Source organism: Chlorocebus sabaeus, chromosome 24 (genome assembly GCF_047675955.1).
Source record: "Chlorocebus sabaeus isolate Y175 chromosome 24, mChlSab1.0.hap1, whole genome shotgun sequence".
Lineage (NCBI taxonomy): Eukaryota > Metazoa > Chordata > Mammalia > Primates > Cercopithecidae > Chlorocebus > Chlorocebus sabaeus.
The window spans coordinates 71,436,568-71,460,304 of record NC_132927.1 but is presented as its reverse complement, the minus strand read 5'-3'; the positions used below and the strand labels follow the sequence as shown (position 1 = coordinate 71,460,304).

At 37.1% G+C, this 23,737-nt stretch overlaps 1 protein-coding gene across 9 annotated transcripts in view; it reads left to right on the top strand.

Moving 5' to 3' along the window:
• The window catches only part of DICER1 (dicer 1, ribonuclease III), a 71,025-nt gene that overhangs the window by 15,967 nt on the left and 31,321 nt on the right, over window positions 1–23,737 (top strand). For 5 of the 9 annotated variants that reach the window (XM_037984454.2, XM_073011291.1, XM_007987725.3 and 2 more), the window contains 9 exons: window positions 465–565; window positions 7,808–7,996; window positions 8,637–8,799; window positions 9,666–9,796; window positions 11,125–11,259; window positions 11,684–11,844; window positions 14,595–14,763; window positions 16,684–17,156; window positions 23,557–23,689. In XM_037984454.2, the coding sequence (XP_037840382.1) occupies window positions 7,853–7,996; window positions 8,637–8,799; window positions 9,666–9,796; window positions 11,125–11,259; window positions 11,684–11,844; window positions 14,595–14,763; window positions 16,684–17,156; window positions 23,557–23,689 (1,509 nt within the window). In that variant the 5' untranslated portion in view covers window positions 465–565; window positions 7,808–7,852. Of the gene's footprint in view, window positions 1–464; window positions 566–6,808; window positions 6,951–7,807; window positions 7,997–8,636; window positions 8,800–9,665; window positions 9,797–11,124; window positions 11,260–11,683; window positions 11,845–14,594; window positions 14,764–16,683; window positions 17,161–23,556; window positions 23,690–23,737 lie in introns of those variants that run through there. The other 4 variants (XM_007987728.3, XM_007987727.3, XM_037984457.2 and 1 more) reach the window with 3 other exon arrangements.

The window sequence follows — 23,737 nt, the reverse complement described above, 5'->3', positions numbered from 1 at the left end:
TGGAATTGCTGATGAATTTCATACCTGTGTTAAAGAGTTACTACTGGGTTATTTGGATTTCTCAGCCAAGTACCTCTTCTGGTGACCTTCTTTATTTCTTTTGTATATGTGAATTTAGGAAATAGCAGCTAATTGTTTTCATTTTTCTATAAAGTACTATCTTTAGACTTTATTTACTTTGATTTCCTTATATTAGTTTTGAAATCTTTTTTTGAACTTTGCTCTAGCTTTTTATTTCTCCCAGATCTCTGGGAATTAGGCATGCTATTGTAGCTTATTCTCTTGTTCTTTGTTTTAGGGTAAGCCTTGGTATCCTAAAATAATCTAAATGCCTTTTGTTTAAAATTTAATTCAAAATAATGGCCTTTTATTCAGCTCTTCATATCAATAGGGCTGTCTTGTAGATGTGTTTCTGTTCAGTTTACAGAAATCTTAAACTTGGCTATTTTTGCATTTATTTTTAGAGCAGAAGCTTGGGCATGCTGTGATTTTCCAATAAACTGCTATCACAATGTCAAAATGCAGTTCAGACAACAGCAACACAGAGATCTCAAACATTAAAACGGTAAATCTGTGATTCATCATGTGGAAAGAGGGAGAGAGTTTATTTTTGTCTTTCTTGTCTTTTGCTAAATTACAGTCATGTATTGCTTAATGACTGGATATCTTCTGAGAAATGCATTGTTAGGTGATTTTGTCTTTGTGTGAACATGATAGAGTGTACTTAATTAACATAAACCTACAGTATAGCCATTATACACCTAGGCTATATGGTATGACGTGTTTTTCCTAGGCTACTAACCTATACAGCGTGTTACTATATTGAGTACTGTAGGCAATTGTAACACAGTGGTATTTGTATATCTAAACATACCTAAGCATAGAAAAGGTACAGTAAAAATACAGTATCATAATCTTGTGGGACCACAGTCTTATATGGGGTCAGTCTCTAAAACATTGTTATTGGATGCATGACTGTATTTCTAAGTGCATAATATGTGGAAACTGTGAAACAACCTCATTAGTTTCATGGGGGTAAGTTATTTGACCAGAAATTTAAGATGTGTAATTGAAAAACAGTCATGTGGGGTTATTTTGGCTCTGCGAAAGCAGTTAATGGTAGCCAGTTTATCTGTGAAACTAGAACCTTTACCTGCCAGCAGGGATTCAGATCTTTTCATTAAGGCCAAGTTTAAAAAATCTGTTTAAACATGCCAAGAAAGTAAAAATTGGCAACATGATAGGTTTTCCTGTTTTTATATTACAGATTACCTATTGGATTTTTTAGTCTTGGATTTGTATTCCCTAAATAGAAAGGGCATTACTGGGGCCAGTTGTTGTCCATTAAATGAATGAAAATTAATTTAAACATTGTAACCTTATGGAAAATATAATTGGAAAGGTTAAATTGTTGTTCTTTATGTCCTTGTACATCCTCTCTCCTGCACTCATCTCTCAGGGCTGGTCGGAGTGGGATAGATGTGTGTTTCCAAACCGAATAGAAATATATCTTGATTCTGTTCTGTATATTGTTGTGTCAACATTCATGAGTCTCTAATTCAGTTTGTCAAATATTTACTTAAATGTATATACAGAATATTGTAGCAGGAAATTTAAGAGGTGCAAAGAATAAGACTCACGTCTTGTTCTTATGGAGCTGTGCTCCAGTAAAAGAATAATGTGTATGTTGTGTATGTGTGTCTGTGAATAGATGTAAAAATCTGTGATAGAAATTATGAAAGGCAAATAGAAGCTGTTTGAGGTTTTAGTGTCACTCAGGTGTACATTGTTTTCATTCTAACAACCTGCAGTTTTGTTTACCATGTCCTGGATGTGGTTCTGTACAGTGGGTAATACAGGTAAGGGTAAGATATGCAACTCCTGTATCCAAGGAAATTCTAGTCTAATTGGTCATATTTTAGTGAGAAAAGAGTTAAGAGAAATTATCTAAATAAGAATTCATATAAAATTACAGAAGTACATTTTATGGATTAAGACGATACCCCAAGCCTCTGTAGTATAACTGCTAGGTTCACTTGGATTGAGCACATAGGATTGAAATACAGGATTAAACACTTATAGTTGGTCAGTCAGGGAGGATGCATAATATGCTGTAGGCTTTCAGCCAACGGCGATTACTCTTCCGTTGTGGAAATTGCTGGTGAATGGTGGTGATAGCATTCTAAGCCCGGTCAACAATCTGAACGTAAGGTTACAGGTGGCAGAGGTCAGGCAGTCATGAGTAGGGGACGGCACTTTTCAGAGTACATTTGGGACTAGATATCACAGAGAGTAGTGCTTTGCTTAATTTCCTTTTTAAATATCAACTTTTTAATGAATTCCCTTCCAATAGTTTGTATTATTTTCTTACACATGGTTTTTTGTGAAAACTGATAGAAACCTTACTCTTTTCAGATATTTTTGGTTACAGATGTTATTTCTGTATTTCTTTATTGTTTGATATTTATTTTTACCATGTAATGTATCTATTTTCTCTTAGAGTCTAAATATTGATAAATGTATACCTTTCATTTCTCTGATTTTTTTTCACTTTTATTCTCAGATTGATTCTTCGAAACCAGCTACCTGTCATTTTTTCTAAACCTTGTGAAAGTTGTAGGGTGGGGTAGGGCATTTATGAGAAATGTTGTGTTTACTAAGAAAAAAAAAAAATCTCTGTCTTTTGAAATGCCAGGAACAGAACCTGGACACTGAGTGAATTTGCAACTTCTCCTTTGCCAAGCTCTTTACCTGCTGGTTTGTAGAAATAGGATTGACATACTTGAGTGAAGTTGGTGTCTTGAGGTGAAACCAGGCATGAGGAACCTTGGAGGTCCAGGGCTTATTTTCCAGATAGAATTGAGTCTTTGTTGATCTTGGGCCAGCTTCCCTGCCCTGCCTGTTTTCTCCTTTGTGATTTTATGAAAGCGAAGGAGGAAACAGGCAGGCCAGGGAAGCACTCTCTATCTCCCTCCCTCTCTTGTGCAGAGGGAGAACTGTTCAGATTTTTCCTCAATTTGTTTCTGAAACAAGCAGCTTTGCAGTTTCAAAAATAATTTCCTGATAGCAGAAAGTGAAAAAAATACTCCTAAGGACAAGTAAGGTGAAAATTTTCAAAGTCTTAGAAGCTCTTGGTAGAGCTCATCCCTGGTTTCTTGGTGTCTAAAGACCCTTGACTTCTACCTTACAAACAAAGCTTTTGACCTTGCTTGGGATCTGGCTGCAGTACTTGTTCATTATCTCAATATTTGTGGCCTGATGGCTTTCTGCTTTGGTCCCTGACTTTTTCCCTTTCCCTTTTCCTTTCCTTTCCGTTCCCCTTTTCCTTCCCCTTCTCCATTCCCTTCCCCTTTTTCTTTCCCTTTCCCCTTTCCTTCCCCTTTTCCTTCCCCATCCCCATTCTCTTCCCCTTTTTCTTTACCTTTCCGCTTCCCCTTTTTCCTTCCCCTTCCCCATTTCCTTCCCCTTTTTCTTTTTCTTTTCCCTTTCCCTTCCCCTTCCCATTTTCCTTTTTCTTTCCCCTTTCCCTTCACCTTCTTCCACTTTCCTTTCCCCTTCCCCTTCCTCTTTCCCTTTTCTTTCCTTTTCTCCTTTCCCTTCCTTTCCCTTTTTCCTTCCTTCCTTCTTCTTTCCCTTCTTTCCTTTCTGTTCATATCTGTTCTTTGCTTTCCTCTTCTCTTTTCTACCTATACCTTTTATAGGAAGTGATAATAGTGATTTAGAGAGTGTCATTTGGTTTGCTTTTATCCCAGAATATTCAACTCAAGCTAGCTTGGACAGTTAAGGAATTTGTTGGCTCAGTTAATTGGAAAGTCCCTTGTTAGGCTGGGCTTTGAGGTTGGTTGATCCAGCAGTTTATTGATGTCATCAGTGACCCAGGTTCTTTATTTTTGCCGTCTGCAGTACTGGTTTCATCCTAAGGCTGGGTGTTTTCACGGGTCTGCGTAGTGTAATTGCAGCAGCAAATGGGGCTAATAATTTCATGAGTCATCTTTAGAGGGAAAGAAAGACAACTGCTTCTATTCAACTATCAAATGAAAGTTCTAAATTTTTTGCTGTTGGATGAGCATGAACCAATTCCTCTGGCCAAGGGTAAGTTGTGTGCCCATCAGCTTAGGTTTGGGTGACTGGCAGATGGCAGAAAATAAGAAACTAGAGACTAGGCAGCATAGCGAGACCCTGTCTCTACAAAAAATTAAAAAATTAGCCAGTTGTGATGATGCACACCTGTGGTCCCAGCTACTTGTGAAGTTGAAGCTGCAGTGAACCATTGTTGCACCACTGTACTCAGCCTGAGTGATGAGTGAGTCTCAGTCTTGGTGAAAAAAAAAAGAAACTGGATCCTTGAGGACTTCAGTGAGCCACTGTTTGATTGAGACCAAGCAGAGTTGAGCATGGCTATTACCTGTAGAGGAAATGGAGTATTTGGGAACTAGCCAGAATCACCTGTCCTTGTGCTTTTGAATACATAAAGGAATGAAGTATTTATTTATATTTGAGCAGAAAATGAAAAAGATTTATATTGGAAGAATAGGACCAAAATATGTACTGTACCCATTTTATCCCCCTTGCTTTATCAGCTGTGTGTGTGTGTGCACGTGTGTGTATCTACATGTAGATTCTTTTTCTGTACCATTTGAGAATAAGTTACATGTATCATAGGTCTTTACCCCTAAATACTTCAGTGTATGTTTCCTAACAATAAGGGTGTTGTCTTACATAGCCACAGTGAGTTATATCAACTTCAGGGAATTTTAACATTGCTGTTACCTCATTTTAAAAATGGATTCAATAATGTCCTTTATGAATGAGATCACTATTTATGTTCTTTGCAACATTATTCATAATAGCCAAAATATTGAAACAATATAAGTGTCCATCCACAGATGAATGGGTAAAGAAATTGGAATATACAAACACACATGGAGGAATATTATTCAGCGCTAAAAAGAAGGAAATCCTGCCATCTGCAATAATGCAGATGAACCTGGAGGACATAATACTAAGGATAATAAGCCAGGCACAGAAAACCAGATACTGCATGATGTCACATGGGAATTGACAAAAGTAGAATTCTTACAAGCAGAGTAAAAGAGAAAGGGTAGAATATGGGGAAAATGGGTAGATGTTGGTGAAAGGGTACAGAGTTTCAGTTACATGGAATGAGTAAGTTCTAGAGATCCAGCATACAGCACGGGATCCATAGTGGATAACAGCGTATGGAATACTTGAATTTGCTGAGAGAATAGATCTGAATAATTCTCACTACACCAAAAAATTGTAGCTATGTGAAGAGATGGATATGTTAGTTAGCTTGACTATAGTTTACTGCATATATGTGTGTCAAAACATCACAACGGTATACCTCCAATATTGTCCATTTTCCATTTCTGGCATTTTTCTCCTTCAGATAGGATCCAGTCTAAGTTCAGGTATTACATGTAGTTGTCATGTTTCTTTATAGTCTCTTTGTCTTTTAGATTCAGAGGGTACGTGTGTGTTTTTTTATTACACGGGTATATTGCATACTGGTGGGAATTGGACTTCTAGTGTACACGTTACCCAAGTAGTGAACATTGTACCCAATGGATAGTTTTTCAACCGTGTGCCCCTTTATCACCTTCCTCCCTTTGGAGTTCCCACTGTCTGTTATTTCCATCTTTATGTCCATGTGTATCCATATAGTCTTGTTAATCTGGAACATTTTCGTAGTTTTTCTTTGTATTTTATGGCATTGATGTTTTTGAAGAATACCTTCCCCAGCTTTAAAACATAAAACATTCCTAATTTATTTTTAGACTATTTTTCTACAGTTATTTATTGTTATTACTAATGTTATCTATATGAGAAGAAATGGTGACAGTTGTAGGGAGGAGGGAGTGCTGCCGGTTCCTGGACATACTTGGTTTCTGGAAGTAGGAGAAGATGTGTTGGGTATTTACATCACGGCCCTCTTTTCTCCTTTGGTTTATATTTTCATCCACCATCAGGACTTAGGCTTGTTTCTTGGTACCTTTTACTGTGTCTTTAATAAGTCTAGGATTAGCATTTGGGTTGGGTGAAAGTGAAGGGTCAGGTTTAGAGTCCTAGACAGGATGCAGTCTGTAGTCATGAAGAATTGTAGAGGTATCACGAGAGTGGATTCCAGGTGGGAAGGTCAGTGATGGGACCCGCAGGTCTTAGTCTTGGGCCTTCAGAGTGGCCTCTTGATTTCAGACATTTTTGTAAAATAGACTTCCATATAGGGTTCTTGGCAGTTGTATTAAGAAAAAAGTTTAACTGATGAGCCTACAAGTCCTGAGTTCTTGCTGAATTTGGGAAAGTGGGTACTAGGCTTGGGTACTAGGGTGAAAGAAATGGCTCTTGGGGCTTTGATTCAGCAGAGAATTAGCAGATTATTTTTCATGAAGAACATAGTTCTCTTTGATCCAGGGAAATTATGGGTTAATATTATCTCATAAAGTACTCTGTGGTGCTTTGCTTGTTCCCTTCTGGAAAGATGATGAGCATGATTGTGCTGTTAGGCCCACAGATGTGCTGTCTTACTGGGCTCTCAGCTCCTGCAGTGGGGTGCCCCTTCACTGCTTACTTGAGATAATACTTTATGGTCGCTGAATGTTGAATTCTTGTCAACAGAACTAATTTCTCAAATTAGAATTCAGTATTGTGCTTCTGTATAAGAGACCCCACACTTGAGACTTCTTGTTGAAATAGTTGCAACAACTTAAGTTGTGTGTTCTACTTAACACGTCCGGAGATTCAAAAGTTTTGGTTGTTAAGTAACAAAGAACTGAATTCTCTCTTCCAGTTTCATAGAGTAATAGCAATGAACACTCCAAAGCAGTGCAAGAGAGGAAATTTCCTTCTGTGGGGCGAGGAAGTCCTGCTGACAGTAAAGCCAGTGGTAGGCTTTCACACAGATATTTGAATCCCTGACCCTCTGTTTGAAGGTTAGGAATTTTAAAGATTCAGTTTTTATCATTTTACATAATCAAATTTATCTGTGGGAAAAACTATATGAAATATAGAAAATGCTTAGATACCATGAAAAAATTTTTATTTCACAGAGTGGTGTCATTTGTTTTAATTTATCTAGGATATGTATAATTTTAAAGATACATATTTAAATAGTTGGTCAGTTGTTCATTTATAATAGGTTGTCAATTGAGAAAAAGGCCTTCTGTGTTCATGAGCTATTGATCAAGTGACAATTTAGCAGGTGTCTAAATCTTTCCTCGTGCAGGCACGTGCTAAGTGCCTTCCATACATTATCATTTTATCAATAACGTCATAGAATATACAAAAATGTTCAAAATATATTTATATATTTGCATATTATATATGTACATATATTTAACAAGGCATCATACTTTACATATTTTAAAGGTTTATAATGGACATTGTTCTATGTCAGGAAATATAGATATGTGTTATAATTTTAATGGATTCAAAGTATTCAATTATAGAGTCATACCATAATTTATGTAGCTTATTTTTTTACTAGTAGATTTTAAAGTTATTTCTTATTTTTAAGTAATAATGCAACAACAAATATTCATGTACATCTCTTTGTGCAGTTGCCTGATTCATTCTTTAAGACAAGTTTCTAGATGTAGAATCACTGGGTAAGGTACAGAATGCTTGACTCCTAAAATGATCCTCTTAGATCAAGAAAAAGTTAAAACAATTATAGGAAGAATTTGAATGACTCGTAGGAATGATATTCTGATGTTTCTCTTGTTTCTGTGCTTTCTTTTGTTTTTAACCCTGCATGGTTGTGTAATGGTATTCTTTTTCCCTTTTGTAGTAAGCTGTGCTAGAACAAAAATGCAATGAAAGAAACACTGGATGAATGAAAAGCCCTGCTTTGCAACCCCTCAGCATGGCAGGCCTGCAGCTCATGACCCCTGCTTCCTCACCAATGGGTCCTTTCTTTGGACTGCCATGGCAACAAGAAGCAATTCATGATAACATTTATACGCCAAGAAAATATCAGGTACTAATGTGAACACTAATACTGGAGCATTCTTCACTAAAATGGAATAAATTAGCATATAGTTGACACAACTTATATAAAACTCATTTACCCTTTCAAGCCTCCCACTTCTGATTAATTTTCTCATTCAAAATACTTTTATTCTTAATAGTCCTTTTCTTTTCTAACATCTGCTGGGTAATTGGATTTGATAGTTGTCTTTGTGAAGTTTCTTTTTTCCCCCTCTGAAAACCTCACTGTTCTTTAATATTCACTTGGATGTGTCTGTTCTAGTGAGCTGGGTAAAAACCTAGATTAGTTTGCAAATGTCCAGCCATGACCTGGCAGAACCATGATTACTCTAAGTTTAGTTATTCACGTTATTCTAGAGAATTATTCTGTATATACAAAAATAATGCTTAAAGAAAGGGTAAATGCCATTTCAACATGTATTTACACAATACAGCATATATAGCAGCAGGCATTTTATTCCTCTTGAGTTATTCTTGTATAAAGACGTAGACTGTGGGGTTTTTTCCGTAAATTTATTGGAGGAAGATTTTAGAGAATAGTGAAATTTCCTGATTTAAAATAAAATCCAATTTTATAAATTTTGTACTTAGGTAAGAAGTGCATAACTTTTTTTTCACCATGTTTCTAGGTTGAACTGCTCGAAGCAGCTCTGGATCATAATACCATCGTCTGTTTAAACACTGGCTCAGGGAAGACATTTATTGCAGTACTACTCACTAAAGAGCTGTCCTATCAGATCAGGGGAGACTTCAACAGAAATGGAAAAAGGACGGTGTTCTTGGTCAACTCTGGTAATAAAAAATTATTTCATCAAGTTGTGCAGGGGAAATTGGATGGGATTTTATGTTTAAACAGATTTTCTTTGTGTTTCTTAAGTTAAATTATTGAAGAAAGTTTGACAGATAATGTACTCATTTAATCTCTTCTGGCAGAAATTGTTTTGTCCTATGTCTTTTTGGTGTTTCTCTTAAATGTTCTGGTTCTGTATTTCGTTTGAATGGATTGCTTTTGGAACATAAACATTGGAACATAATCTAAGTTGTTACATTTATTTTTGCTCTTGATGTTTTAGCTTCACCAAGTATGTCAAAAGGTGCTTAATTATGTATAGTTAACTTTTGTACTTATGATTTTGCTATGTCAGTTGTATTAATAGAAAGTTACATGCTGCTTAGAAATTAGATATTCAGTTAAGAGTTTAAAATATTAATTTTTATATGCTTGGATTATATATAAAAATAAAAAATATAAAATGTGAACCTAAGCTGGTAGGCTCCTAATATATTCATGTCACTGCTCTTTTTTTTAGATTGTCTCAGTATAATGATGTGCTTTAAATACATGTTAGACTGTCTTGTTTCCATCTGGTTTTATTGAAGAAAACAGGAGGGTGGCTGAGAGGAAATCAACTGTGAAGAAGAAAGGTGGTATAGGGTTCTCTGAAGCAAGTGACAAAAAGTGAGGTGGCAAGTCTAGTAGATGCCATTTTTTTGGAGGATAACCTTGGAACTGTGGTTTTAAAGAGGCTATCAAAAACATTGTTGGTTAGGTCTAATACAATAATAAGGATTTCTGTAGACTGTTAATCATTAGTAGTCCAGAGAGCCAAGTAGGCAAGATTTCTTGTATTTACATGGAGTGTTATATTTGTAATTAGCAAACCAGGTTGCTCAACAAGTGTCAGCTGTCAGAACTCATTCAGATCTCAAGGTTGGGGAATACTCAAACCTAGAAGTAAATGCATCTTGGACAAAAGAGAGATGGAACCAAGAGTTTACTAAGCACCAGGTAAGACTTGTAGAGAAATTTCACTTTATAAATCCCTACAAGTTCTTGACTTGGTTTGTAAGATTATCTGTAGCCTTGGTTGTCTAATTTAGATTTGAAAACTAATTTCCTGTACTTAATCAACCTAGAAACTAGTCCTGATGTACTCTATCTTACTTTAAGTCTTACCTTAAAACCGAATAAAGGCTGGGCACGGTGGCTGCCACCTGTAATCCCAGTACTTTGGGAGGCTGAGGTGGGCAGATCACCAGAGATGAGGAGTTCAAGACGAGCCTAAGCAATATAGTGAAACCCCGTCTCTACTAAAAATACAAAAATTAGCTGGGCGTGGTGGTGTGCACCTGTAGTCCCAGCTACTCAGGAGGCTGAGACATGAGAATTGCTTGAACTTGGAAGGTGGAGTTTGCAGTGAGCTGAGATCACGCCATGCACTCCAGCCCAGGTGACAGCGAGACTCTGTCTCAAAACAAACAAACAAACCAAAAAAACTAATAAATTACTAATTTTTATTGCTCTTAACTTTGTAGAAAAGAAATAGCTTTCAGTATGATCTGCTTGCTTGAAAAACACAAATTCCTATGACCTATTTCCAACTTGCTGATAATGCGCTTTCAAAAAATTTACTCTTGAGTTAAATGTCTTGAAACTGGAGAAGTTTGTTGCTTGTGGTGTTTAGGTCTTTGACAGAAACTTCCTCTAACTGAATGTTTGCGTGTAGCCAGCGTGTGCTGGAGGCTCCTCTAACTTACATGTTTCCATGTAGCCAGCATGTACTGGGGCTTTTGGTGTATTAGTCATTGGGGGATACACAGTGGTTAAGAGGCACTTCCTCGCTGAACTGAAACAGCCCAGCCTACTAGTGTGCTTCACATATTGGGATAAGTCCTCGTTAATAAAGCACTTAAATATCCACATAATGATAGGCTACAAAAATAACATTTAGTCTGGGTTTTCTTCCAGAAAACCATGTCAGTTCAACAGAAAAAAAATAAAAAGTGTGAATTGTTTTGTGATTTGCCTCAATTGACATATCTCATCAGTCATAATATGGCTGTGGGGATCTAAGAACCTGAAGTAAATTTGGATTTGTCATCAAGACATACTTTCCATTATCAAGATATTTTTTCTCTAGTCTTTTCCCATGTTTTCCTGATTTCCTTCTTAGTACTGATATAAACAATTATATATATTTAGTATATTAGTTTTAATTTTGACTAATGAATTCCTTAATTCTCACCTATGATACAATGGCTCTATGATCTGATTTTATGTAAGTATATCCCGGCAGTGAATGCCATGTTTGTTTATTGATGTTGATTTTATTTTAGGTTCTTATTATGACTTGCTATGTCGCCTTGAATGTTTTGAAAAATGGTTACTTATCACTGTCAGACATTAACCTTTTGGTGTTTGATGAGTGTCATCTTGCAATCCTAGACCACCCCTATCGAGAAATTATGAAGGTAAGTTTTAGACCTAAGTCTTAGTAATTCTTGGTAAACTATTTAGTATAGGCAGATTTTTTTTTTTTTAGATTTCAAAAGCAATAATATTATCAATATTGGGAGTTTGGCTCCAGTGTATGAATGAATGAATATTAAATTAATGTTCATTTAAATCTAAAATAAACTTTAACATCATAATAGTAAATCCTATATGATTTTCATAGTGTATATAATTGAGCCTTTTTGAAAAACAGATCTTTTAAACAAACTACAGTAATCCTATGAGTAATTTTATGTTGTTCTTGGTATAGTGGCATTTCCACCAAACAAATTCTTTTTTAGTATTTGTGAGTGATTTTGATATGTTTTAACATGGTGATGTCTCTCTTGTTGTGGCCTTGCAAAATGAAGTCTTTACTGTCAGTATCTTTCATTACATTAGCTCTGTGAAAATTGTCCAGCATGTCCTCGCATTTTGGGACTAACTGCTTCCATTTTAAATGGGAAATGTGATCCAGAGGAATTAGAAGAAAAGATTCAGAAACTAGAGAAAATTCTTAAGAGTAATGCTGAAACTGCAACGGACCTGGTGGTCTTAGACAGGTATGCACTTCCAGTTGACGTGGCTTTAATGAGATTAGTTGAAAAAATATGAAGTCTTTGGTGTTTTTTGTAGTACCTTGCAGATAGTACCTATTTAAGTGAACAAATGGCAGTAAAAAGGAATGGGCAAGAGTAAGAATTCTCTAAGTATTGTTACCTGTGAGTTCAAGAATCTAACCTTGTTTCCACAGAGAGTAGCAGACAGGCATTTCTGCCTTAAGAGATTATGCGTCAGCTCTTCCTATTTGCTAATGTTGCCAAGGACTGGGAACTTTGACAGTAAATTTATATTTTTTTCTGTCAATACATGTGCTTTGTTGTTCTGTCCTAAATGTCTTACATGATGCTTTCAAAGAACGTTAATTTATTTAGATAATTCAGCAGTATACTTTAAAACATTTGGAAATACCCCATTGTTTTCAAAATGGGTTGTGGATCACAGAGAAAGTTGCTGTTTGTTTTTCTAGGTTTAACTCTTTTTGAGGGTGTTTTACTATTTTGAGTTTCATTGAAAAGCGCGCGCGCGCACTCTCTCACACACACACACACACACACACACACACACACACACAACCTTCATAACTGAAGTTGGTGGAACGGAGCCTTTACAAATTAGGAAAATGGCTTTTCAAATGTAACGAATTCGATTTATGTCAAAATGGCCTTCCATTCTTACTAGATGTAGTCTTAAATAAGGCTAAAGATTACCTAGTGGTAGTTCTCAGGACAGTTACAATAAATAGAGAAGACTGATTTCTCAAGTTGTGGAGTTGAGTCAGACGTGGGTTTGAATACTAGCTCCGCTAATTGTAAGCTGTGTGACCTTGAGTGAGTCACTTATTTCCTTGAACGTGTAAAATGGCATTGACAGTGGTTTCATGGGATTCTTTGATGATTGATTCCATTAACACATAGAAAAATCTTGCAGTGTGCCTGGCATTTAGTAAGTATTTCAGGAAAGTTTTCTTTGGAGAGTGAGAAGGAAAAGTAACATTTGGAATCCCATCAAACTTAGGTATCCAAATGCCATATGAAATGCAAATCTTGTGACCTCTAGAACGGGCTGTGGCTGACTTCCTTGAGCCAACACTGATGGAGAAGTAGAAGGCTGTGCTTGTGCTTTTGTCTGCCTGAGTTAGAGTGCTTCACTTGTATTGCCTAAAGGTTTTCTGAGAAGTAGAAGTAGTAGAGCATTTAAGTAAAACTGATAAGCAGTCTATTGATAAGCATTACCTAATTCTCCAAATAATGACTCTTTGGTTGAGTATAAATTCTGTTTTGGGTAAATAAGAACTATAGTATACATGTCTGTGCTAGATTTATTTTTCTTATTACAGTTATCATACGTGCTTTTAGGGCATTATGTGCCATTCTGGTTGTCATTTTTTATGAAAGACCCAAGGAATGATATTAGAAATGAATGAAAGTTGGGGGAGTTTTCCTTATGAGAATTTAAAAATACGTTAAAAATAAAAGCGATATTTGCAAATACTAAAAATTTCACACAGATATGGAAATGGATAAATTGAATGATAAAACTCCCTGTGATCTGTCTTGTCATTCTTCTTTCCGCCTCTGAGAAGTGATTGAGCTTCATGAGTATTTTGAACACCTGTGTTCCTCATTCTGACAGATGCCTAAGGGGGCAAAAGATGGAAGTTTAAACCTAAAAAACAAAAGAAAGCAAACTATAAGAATAATGAAATCTGTTGGCAAATTTATTTGAATATCAGCCCCATGTAGTCATTCCTTGAGACCTAACAGGCAAACATAGTACAGATTGAGCATCCTTAATCTGAAAACGTGAAATTCGGAATGCTCCAAAATCGGAAACTTTTTGAGTGCTGGCGTGATGCCATAAGTGGAACATTTCATATCTGACCTTGTGATGAATTGAAGCCAAAATGCGGCCAAAACCTGTTTCATTCACAATATTATTTTAAAATAATGTATAAAATTACCTTCAAGCTATAAGGTGTATATGAAACATAAATGAATTTCGTGTTTAGACTTGGGTCCCATCCTCAAGATACTTCATTATTTATATGCAGATATTCTAAAATCTGAAAAATATTGGAAATCCAAAACAGTTCAGGTCCCAAGCCTTTTAGATAAGGGCACTCAACCTGTGCAGATAAACGTGAGTACCACTTTAGGAAGGCATGTTGTGAGCCTGCCTTTTATATTGATTAGATATACAAACTGAAACTAGGAAGCTTCTTTTTGGAGTTAGGCATATAAATGGAGCATAATGCTGTAGTGAATTTTTTTAGAAATGAAACAAAAGGTGTTCAGGGAGGCAGTAGGGTTTGGCTGAAAGAGCCCTCAGAGGAAGGCAGTCCTGAGTTTTGTTTAGACAGAATCATGTAATGTCTTTGAACCTTCATTTCCTTCATCATCCTCAGTGTGTGTGGATTAAGTCAGAAGGTATGTAAATTCCCAGCATAATGCTTTGGAATGCAGTGGATGCTCATTTGTATTCTTTTCTTTACCCTCTTCTCCCCTTGCCTTTTGAAAACATCTTTTATACTTGACTGGTTTATAAAATATATTATTTACTGTTGAGAAATACAGTAATATAGAAAAATAATAATTAAACACACCTAAAATCTCACCCCAGTGCCAACATTCTGGCTTTTTTTTTTTTTTTTTTTTCGTATCTATTCCCCTTTTCTTTGCTTTTTGAAAAACTTATTTAAGTTGCATTCTCACTACTGCAGTATTGATACCTTTTGTTTCTTACGTTAAAGGTATACTTCTCAGCCATGTGAGATTGTGGTGGATTGTGGACCATTTACTGACAGAAGTGGGCTTTATGAAAGACTGCTGATGGAATTAGAAGAAGCACTTAATTTTATCAATGATTGTAATATATCTGTACATTCAAAAGAAAGAGATTCTACTTTAATTTCAAAACAGGTAAGCATATACTAAGTAGGTATAGTGATTGTATTTTTAAAGCTTTATTTTTAATATTGAAATGGAAATATGCTTCTAATGAGGCTCTTTTTTTACATTTTAGTTTAAGGTCTTAATCTTTTTATCTCCTTAGACATTTTTCATTGAACATCCCATATTAGGTTGAGTTCATTGTTACCCGATGCACATTTGTATTAAGTGTAGACTTCCCCTATCTGAACTAGGATTCATGTCATGGTTATTTAAGTATAAGGAGTGAGTCCAATTTTTGTTTCTTTTTGGTCAGATGAGTTAGTTCCTGCTCAAACCCTTGAACTAAACAAATTCTTCCACAGTTTCCTAGTGTGTGTAACTGGATATGAGCCTATTGTCCCTGAGTGGTAATGCTTTGAAAAGAGATCCCTTAGGACAGTGATCCTTCCATTGTGGGCCCCACATCCTCATCAGCAGCATCTGGGTGGGGTCCTCAGGACTGAATTTTACGGTTTGCAGAGTCTTCAGTTTGGAATTTCGACAAGCCCTGCAGTAATCTGATTCATTAAAGCTTGAGAACCACTGCCCTAGAACTTTGCAACCATTTGTGAATGTTAACACTGTATTAAATATGGGTCTTAGTTTCTCTCCTAATGATTTTTTTTTCTGGAGCAGCAGTGCCCACATTTTTCTCAACCTTTGAATTCTTTCTTCCTTTCCTTTTCCCTTCCCTTTTCTTTCCTCTTTTCTTTTCTTTCTTCCTTTCCTGTCTTTTTTTCCTCTCGCTTTCTTCCTCTCCTCTCCTCTCTTCTTTCTGTACCTCTCATCCCTCCCCCTCCTCCCCTACTCCTTCCCCTCCTCCCCGTCCTCCCCTCCCTGTCTCCCCCTCCCCTCCCTGTGCCCCCCACTCCCCGTACTCTCCCTCCCCCTACTCTCCATCCCCCTACTCTCCCTCGCCCTTCTCCCTCCCCCTCCCCCTTCTCCCTCCTCCTCCTCCTCCTCCTCCCCCCTCTCTTCCTCTCCCCTCCTCCTCCCCCCTTCTACCTCTCCCTCCCTGCTGTCCCTCTCCCTCTCTCCCTCTCTCTCTCTCCCTCTCCCTCTCCCTCTCCCTCGATTCCTCAGTTACACCCTGGCCGTGGATTAACTTTCAGCTCTCAGTTAGAGTTGTAATATACAGCACTCTGGGAGGGTCCAGGATCAGAGTCTGAATTTAGCTGAGATGTTAACGTTGAGGAGCCCTGACCTTGTGATGGTATTTTCATTGAAATCAGATAGCAGGGGCTTTTGGAGAACTGTGACAGAGTGTGTAGAGGCTGCCCTAGTGCAGCTGTCCTATCTCCTCTTCCACTTCCAACTAATAAAGGCCTTTACTACTGTTAAGAAAGAAGGAGAGAGAGAGAGCGAAAGAAGGAAATTTTAATAGAGACAGCTGTGCAGTGTTTTTACAATTTCACCGTGGCATCCAGAGGTGCCAACTGTAGGTCGACCAAAATGCATCCACAGTTTCTAGTCAGTATAGTGGAAAACATATAATACTGGGGGATATTGTACATAGATAAAGTTCAAGGAAAACTGGATTGCTCTTCCTTGATGCCTAAAGTTAAATTACTGTGCTACATATATGCAATTTGGCAGGAAGTAAATGACTCAGGTATAGTTCTAACTAATTACAGATCTAAAAACAGGCTTCATTAACCTCATACAATTGCATCTTTTAATTTCTGTTTGGTTATTTTATTGAAAAAAGGAGATGGTTCTAGGCATATACATATGAAATGAGCTCGAAAAGACTATTGGCCTCTCCCCCCACCTTCAGGGACTTAACCTAAGGCTGGGTTACATTTAAGGAGTCATTTGAGAACAACTGAAATCCCAGTTAAACCCCATATGAAAATGCTACATTATTATTATTTGGCATTAGGTTTTTTCTTTTCTTTTTTTTTGTAGATACTATCAGACTGTCGTGCCGTATTGGTAGTTCTGGGACCCTGGTGTGCAGATAAAGTGGCTGGAATGATGGTAAGAGAACTACAGAAATACATCAAACATGAGCAAGAGGAGCTGCACAGGAAATTTTTATTGTTTACAGACACTTTCCTAAGGAAAATACATGCACTATGTGAAGAGCACTTCTCACCTGCCTCACTTGACCTGAAATTTGTAACTCCTAAAGTAATCAAACTGCTCGAAATCTTACGCAAATATAAACCATATGAGCGACAGCAGTTTGAAAGTGTTGAGTGGTATAATAATAGGAATCAGGATAATTATGTGTCATGGAGTGATTCTGAGGATGATGATGAGGATGAAGAAATTGAAGAAAAAGAGAAGCCAGAGACAAATTTTCCTTCTCCTTTTACCAACATTTTATGTGGAATTATTTTTGTGGAAAGAAGATACACAGCAGTTGTCTTAAACAGGTAAATCTCTAAGTTGACTCCTTTCACATGAGAACAGGGAGGCGTCCTGTGTTGTGATGTGATGCGCTGCAGCAGCTGTGAGAGCTAGCATGAGGGTTATGTAAGTGTCCTTGACTTGGCGCCATCATTGCTGATATGTCATGCTGTCCTGGGATTGACAGAGAGGATGTTTTCCCAGAAGGCTGCTTTTCACATGGCTGATATTTTTTTTTCTTAAAGGATGCTAATCCATTCTAATCTACCTAAAATAGAGGACAATTATGGTCTTTAAAAAAATCAGTATGCATTTAAGTAAAGCATTGTTTTATATTCAGTTTTAGATTCAATTTAGGTATTTATTAATCCTTAACTGTGTGTTAGACATTGTGTTAAGCATTTCACACCAAGTGTTCCCCTCAGGTAGTCTTAGGATAAATTTTATCTGGGTATTGTGACTAATTTTTTAATGTTGATTTTTTTTCTCTTAAAAATATTGATTCAACTTTTCAAGCCCAGGTTGGGCGTGATGGGTTGTGCCTATAATTCCAGCACTTTGGGAGCCTGAGGCAGGTAGATTGTTTGAGTTCATAAGGGGCAACACGGCGAAACCCTGTCTCTAGAAAAAATACAAAAATTAGCCGGTGGTGGTATATGCCTGTAGTTCCAGCTACTCGGGAGGCTGTGGTGGGAGGATGGGTTGAGTCTGGGAGGCAGAGGTTGCAGTGAGCTGAGATGGCACCACAGCACTCCAGCCTGGGCAACAGAGCCAGACCTTGTCTCAAAAAATAAAGTTTTCAAGGCCACAGTGAAGAAAGTTTAGAACACTTGAGTTTATTTTGGGTTGGTTCATAGACTGCATATTAAAATTTTGTGAATCAAAAGAGAATAAGAATGTTAGGGAAAGTTCTAAGATTATTAGCAAAGGTGATAATGAATCCAAATTTTAGGCTGTGGATTCCTGCTCTTTCTCCCTTCTTCAATGAAAGATTTTTTTCTAATTTGGAACCAGCCAGGGAGCTGTACTTCAGATTTCTGTCAGATGGTCACTTAATGTATGGTTCTTTTGGTTTGTGGATACTCTTTTTTTTTTTTTCTGCCAAAAAATGTCCTTATTTTGTACTTAAATCAATTTACTTTTCTATGAGGTCCATTAATTAGCCACAGTTGATCCCTAACTTTTCTGCAAGTAGTGATCTCGTAGGAAAAACTAAGCTTTGTTTCCTAAAGTAATTTGGGATTTTTTTTCTTTTTCTTTGCGTGTGTGTGTGTGTGCGCGCGCGCGCACGCGCTTGCGCTTAACTGTTTCTGAATGTTTAGGGGTTTTAAAAACTTTTTTGAATAACGAGAAATTGGACTCGAGGGTAGTCATCTGGCAGTTTTTAGTCTGGTAATTTTCATAGTCATTGAGCCTGATCCTTCTGATGAATACAAAGGAAAATAACTTTAGGGACCAAATTACATTTAAATCAGAAGTTGTAGTTGGAAAGGGACCTCACTGACTATATAATCCAACCCACTTATTTTTGTAAAAATGAGAAAGAGCCTCAGGAGAGAGAGAGAGATTTGCTATAAGTTAAATTGCTAGTCAATGGCAGAGACAATTCTAGAATCCTAATATCCTGACTCCTAGTTTCCAGTTCTTTCTATCATAGTAATTCCCCTGGGCGTCACAGAACACTAGAAACAAGTGCTTTACAACAGGAAGATTGCCAGGAGACGGACCTGGGAGAGCATGACTAAGGAGGGATTATTTCTTAGAGCAGGGTAAAGCATTTTGGGAGTCCAAAAAGTTTAATGCTGGCGCAGGTCTAAGCCTAGTTATGGACATACTCCCCGTCTCCATTTAGGATTGTGTAAGGATTAAATAAATTTTCTGGGGCTTGGAGAGAAGAAATGGGGGTGTATTTTCCACCTTCCTCCTGTTTTCTACATGTATTTTTATGTAAAGATGTGCCAGTTTTTATTGCAGGAATATTAGCCTGAAAAGGTTTATCCAGAATCAGTCAAGTTACTTCCTATTGACTTTAAGGATCAGATTAATTGTGATCAACTTTCATAAAATGTGACTGGAATTTCGTGCTGTATGATGAATCAAGAGTGGTCTGAGGGTTGACTTTATGAGCAGCTAATTAAATATACAATAGACGTCTTGTTCCAGTAAGCTTTTTAATAAGCTTAGAAAAACTTCCTGAAATCCAGATTCTTTCCTTCCATCAGTTTAATGGGAGGAAAAACCCTTCTTTAGTGAATAGTTTCATGGGCATATAAGCTATTATAATGTACATGCAGTTTTCTGCTCTCCTAATTAAAAAAATAAATCACAGCCACTTCTATGTGTAGCGTAGGTATGTGCACAGTCTTATGTTTATGGGTTTCTTTGTACCTTATATTTACATAGGGGTTTGTAAGTTACTTTTATATATATTTAAGACGTATTCACAACACTCCATGGGGGAGGAAAGTAGATGTTCTTTCCATATTACAGATGAAGAAAACAAGCATCAGTGTGTGACCTTCCGCAAATTACACACATATCAAGTGGCAGAAAATGGCTTCCAGTCTCAAGTCTAGTATTCTTTTCACCGTGGAATATACTAGTATTGTGTGATATTGGCATTGGACAAACATGGGTTCACATCCTGTCTCTACCCCCCCTTTTTTCCTAATAACCTTTTATTTTGGAAGAATTTTAGATTTACAGAAAAGTTGGGGAAATGGTACAGAGAGTTCTCATATGCCCCTCACTTAGTTTCCCCCATTGATGTTATCTCCTGTCACTGTCACAACTAAGAAAACTTAACATTGACCCATTACTATTAACTCCAGACTTTATTTGGATTTTGACAGTTTTTCTACTAATGTCCTCTTTTTTAAAAAAATTATTTTTATTTTTTTCTAACCACTAGACAGTATGGAACAATGTCTTCTTTAATCCAAGGTGTCCCGTCATATTTAGTTGTCAGCATCTGCCCAGTTTCCTCTGGTCTGTCACAGTTTTCACAGTTTCTGTCTTGTTTTTGATGACCTCGACAGTCTTCAGGAGTACTGGTCAGGTATTCGGTGAATGCCCCTCCATTTGGGTTTTTCTTATGTTCTCGAAGTTGGACTGGGGTGATCGGATATGGAAGAATACCATGGAGGTGACCTGCCCTTCTAGTCACTTTATATCAGGGGCTGTCATGGTATCAACCACGAAACATCACTCATCAATGGATTGTGACAGTGTTTGTCTGCTTTCTCTACTGTAAAGCTACACTTTTTCCCTTTTCTTACTCTATTTGGAAGGAAGTCTCCAAGTCTAGCCCATCCTGGTATGGAGGGATTAATCTCCACTTGCTGGAGAGGGGTGTATCTATATGTATTTAATGGAATTCTTCTGTAAGGAAAACTTGTCTAGTTTATCCTATTTATGTAACTGTCTACTTATATTTATTAATTGAATCATATATTTCAATTGGTGGTTTCATGTTTATTTTATAATTTGGGCCATAATCCAATACTATGTTATTTATTTGTTACTCAAATTGTTCCAGCGGTGGCCACTGGGAGCTCTTTGAGGATAGCTCCCATGTTCCTTTGGCATACCTTCATCCTTTTGTTTTTGAGCACTTTCTTTGTGATACCACAGCGTGCTCTGGGCTCATGTATTTCTCCCTGCCTGGCCCTAGAATCAACCATTTTGCCAAGGAGACTCGGTTTCTTTTCTACCCACTTTTTGGATGTATATTTTGTGAAAGTTATTTAACTTTTAAGTCTCAGTATGTTCATTCGTAAAATGGAAATAATACCTCCTTCTCTTACTGGCTTGTTTGTAAGAGACTTTGTATTAAAAATGGCAGTTTTATCACCTGGCACACAGTAGGTGCTAATTCTTCAGCTGCTTATGCATGCATACAGGGGGTGCAGTATCAGTATGCTATTATGTAACTGTCAGCGATCTTTTTTTAGTGAGATCATAGAGGAATTATTATATTTGGTTTTCTCACATTGACAAGAAAGTATAAGGTATAAGGGACACTGTTAAAGGAATTGTTGATAATGTATTTCAAGAATCTGGCAGAAATTTCAAATGATGGGTTTATATCTTTGAATTTCTTTTCCTCCTATGGTTGTCAGCATTAGTTAGCATGTTTATTCAGATCACAATTTTCTGTAATACATCTGCTAGTTTTCTGAACCTACCATACATATTTCCTATTTTTGGTTATGTTATTTTCAGTCTAATTGGGGAGGCAATGTACATATACACACAAAGTGTAGGCTGTGGACTGGTGCCAGACTTTACCTCTGTCATGAGTTAAGTACAGATTGAGAAGAAGCATTTATAAACTCTTAGAGCAGTTTGACAGTAATTTTATACCTGCTGAATACAATAAAATTGATGCTTGAATTTTAATGCTTTTTAAGTTTCATTTTCTTAGTCGTTCACTTTTATGAAATTCTACAAAACTGTTTGATGGATTGGAAATTTAAAAAGAAAACCTGGTTCTTTGCTGCAGATCGTTTCAGAAACACTGTGCATTAGGGAAGAATATACTTGATCAAACAGCTTGCTGGTGAACAGCTTGTGTAAACTCAGTGTAAAAACCAAAAGAAACAAATAATACTTTGTCTTATTTTTCCTGTGGTGTTGCGAGCTCTTTAAGCAGTTTGCACTGTCCACTGTCCTCTGGGAGTTCACATGTGACTGCCTGGCTTTGTTTTCCCTGAAGCCTGTAACTTTGTCATGGGTACTGGTTACGCATGGCCGAGATTCACCAAGTAGAGAAATATATTTTTCTCTCTAAGCATTATTAGCATAGGTATATCCCATGTAATTATTGCTTACAAGAGATTTTATTTACTGTGCTTGTTGTCTCTTCTGTTCTCTGTGGTTTTGATGTGGGTTTCATTAAGGAAAAATGAATTGACTGTTGTTGCCTCTATTTCTTAGCTAATTGAAGTCTGCCAAATGGATAATTTATAATTTTTTCAAAGTAAAATACATTCTTTGCCTAATAGTAAGTTAAAATACATTCTAAATCTCCATTATATTCAAATTGATGCTTGTTTATATAAAACTTGAAAGTATGTATTATTTCTAAGGTGATTTATTTTGTATTGTAGACTTTTGGGCATGCTATTTGTTTGCATGTAACACTGCTTTCTGTTACATCTTAAGTTTATTAAAATAATTGAACACACCTTGGAACATAATAAGGAAGCCTCTGATTCTGAATATTTAAGTACTTGAACTGTAGAACTTGAACTACAAGCTGTAGTTTGTAGACTCCCAAACTAACCTAGACACGCAAGTGTTGTGCTGATTGGGATCAAGAGAGATTCTGGATGGCCACTTCCAGCTCTTTAATATTAGTCTGTTTCATGTATTTTTTTTAAAGAATGATTCAACTTAAAAATGCAATTTTCTATTTGGAATTTATACTATGTAGTATGACTTCAGAGAAACCATGTGGAATCGCTTATATCAGGTGTGGAACCATTTATCCCGTGTGCTGAGTTTTTGAATGTGGATATTTCCAAAATAGCTGTAATGGCAGCACTAACTGTTAACCTTCTGCACCCGTGTAATGTGATCCCGTCCTGTAGCTCTTTGCCATTTCTTAGCTAGAAGGCCAGCTTTCAGTCACAGGCACTCTGGGTTAATACAGAGGAGCAGGCAGGAAGAGAGAGCTCAGGAATCTCCTCCTTCATGACAGGGAAGGGTGGGGGACGCCTTGCCATTTCTGTGCCCCATCCTATGCTGTGCAGAATTTTGCTCAGTGGCCTGGGGACCACAAAGCATCAGGAATTGAGAGGATACAACATTTCTTTCCCATGGGCTCTTCTTCTGATGATATCAGGTGCTAGGATAAGAGGAAAAGAAATTGCAGCTGGAACTCTTTTGTTACATTTGTGGGGGGTGAAGGTTTCCTTTGGTGTTGGGCTCACTGGTCCTTTCTGTATAAGCACGGCAGGGCCTGTTGCTGAAGCTGTGCATGGTCTAGAGAAGGGTGTTGAGTTGGGAGAGGAGCGAGTGGAACTGGTAGAGGGATGAGTTGAGCTTTTTTTGTTGGACGTCCTGTTCCGAGGCCAAGATCTATGAGGATCCATGTTTCTCTCTGACTAGCTCAGTCTCATCCTGGGCCACATTTCTATTAAGTCACCATTGCCAAATCAGCTGTTGGAGGTAATGTGACCATTTCATTTGTCAGTACAAACCAATCTTGTATTTGGCATTATAAGTACTTGGTCAACAGATCTATGTGGTGAAGAGTGACAGTGATTTCTGTTTAAGCAAGTTGGGAAAAAAGGACCAAGACCGTTTTGTTAGGTATGTTGGCAAAAAATACGTGTACTTCCATTTTAAAGGAGACTTTAAAAACAAAAGTTTATTTTCTCTCAGCAACGTTTAACTTCCAAATGTGTGTACTTTTTTTAGATTGATAAAGGAAGCTGGCAAACAAGATCCTGAGCTGGCTTATATCAGTAGCAATTTTATAACTGGACATGGCATTGGGAAGAATCAGCCTCGCAACAAGCAGATGGAAGCAGAATTCAGAAAACAGGAAGAGGTAACTTAAAATAAGTGTACAATAACAGTTTTCAGGACGTATACAGAC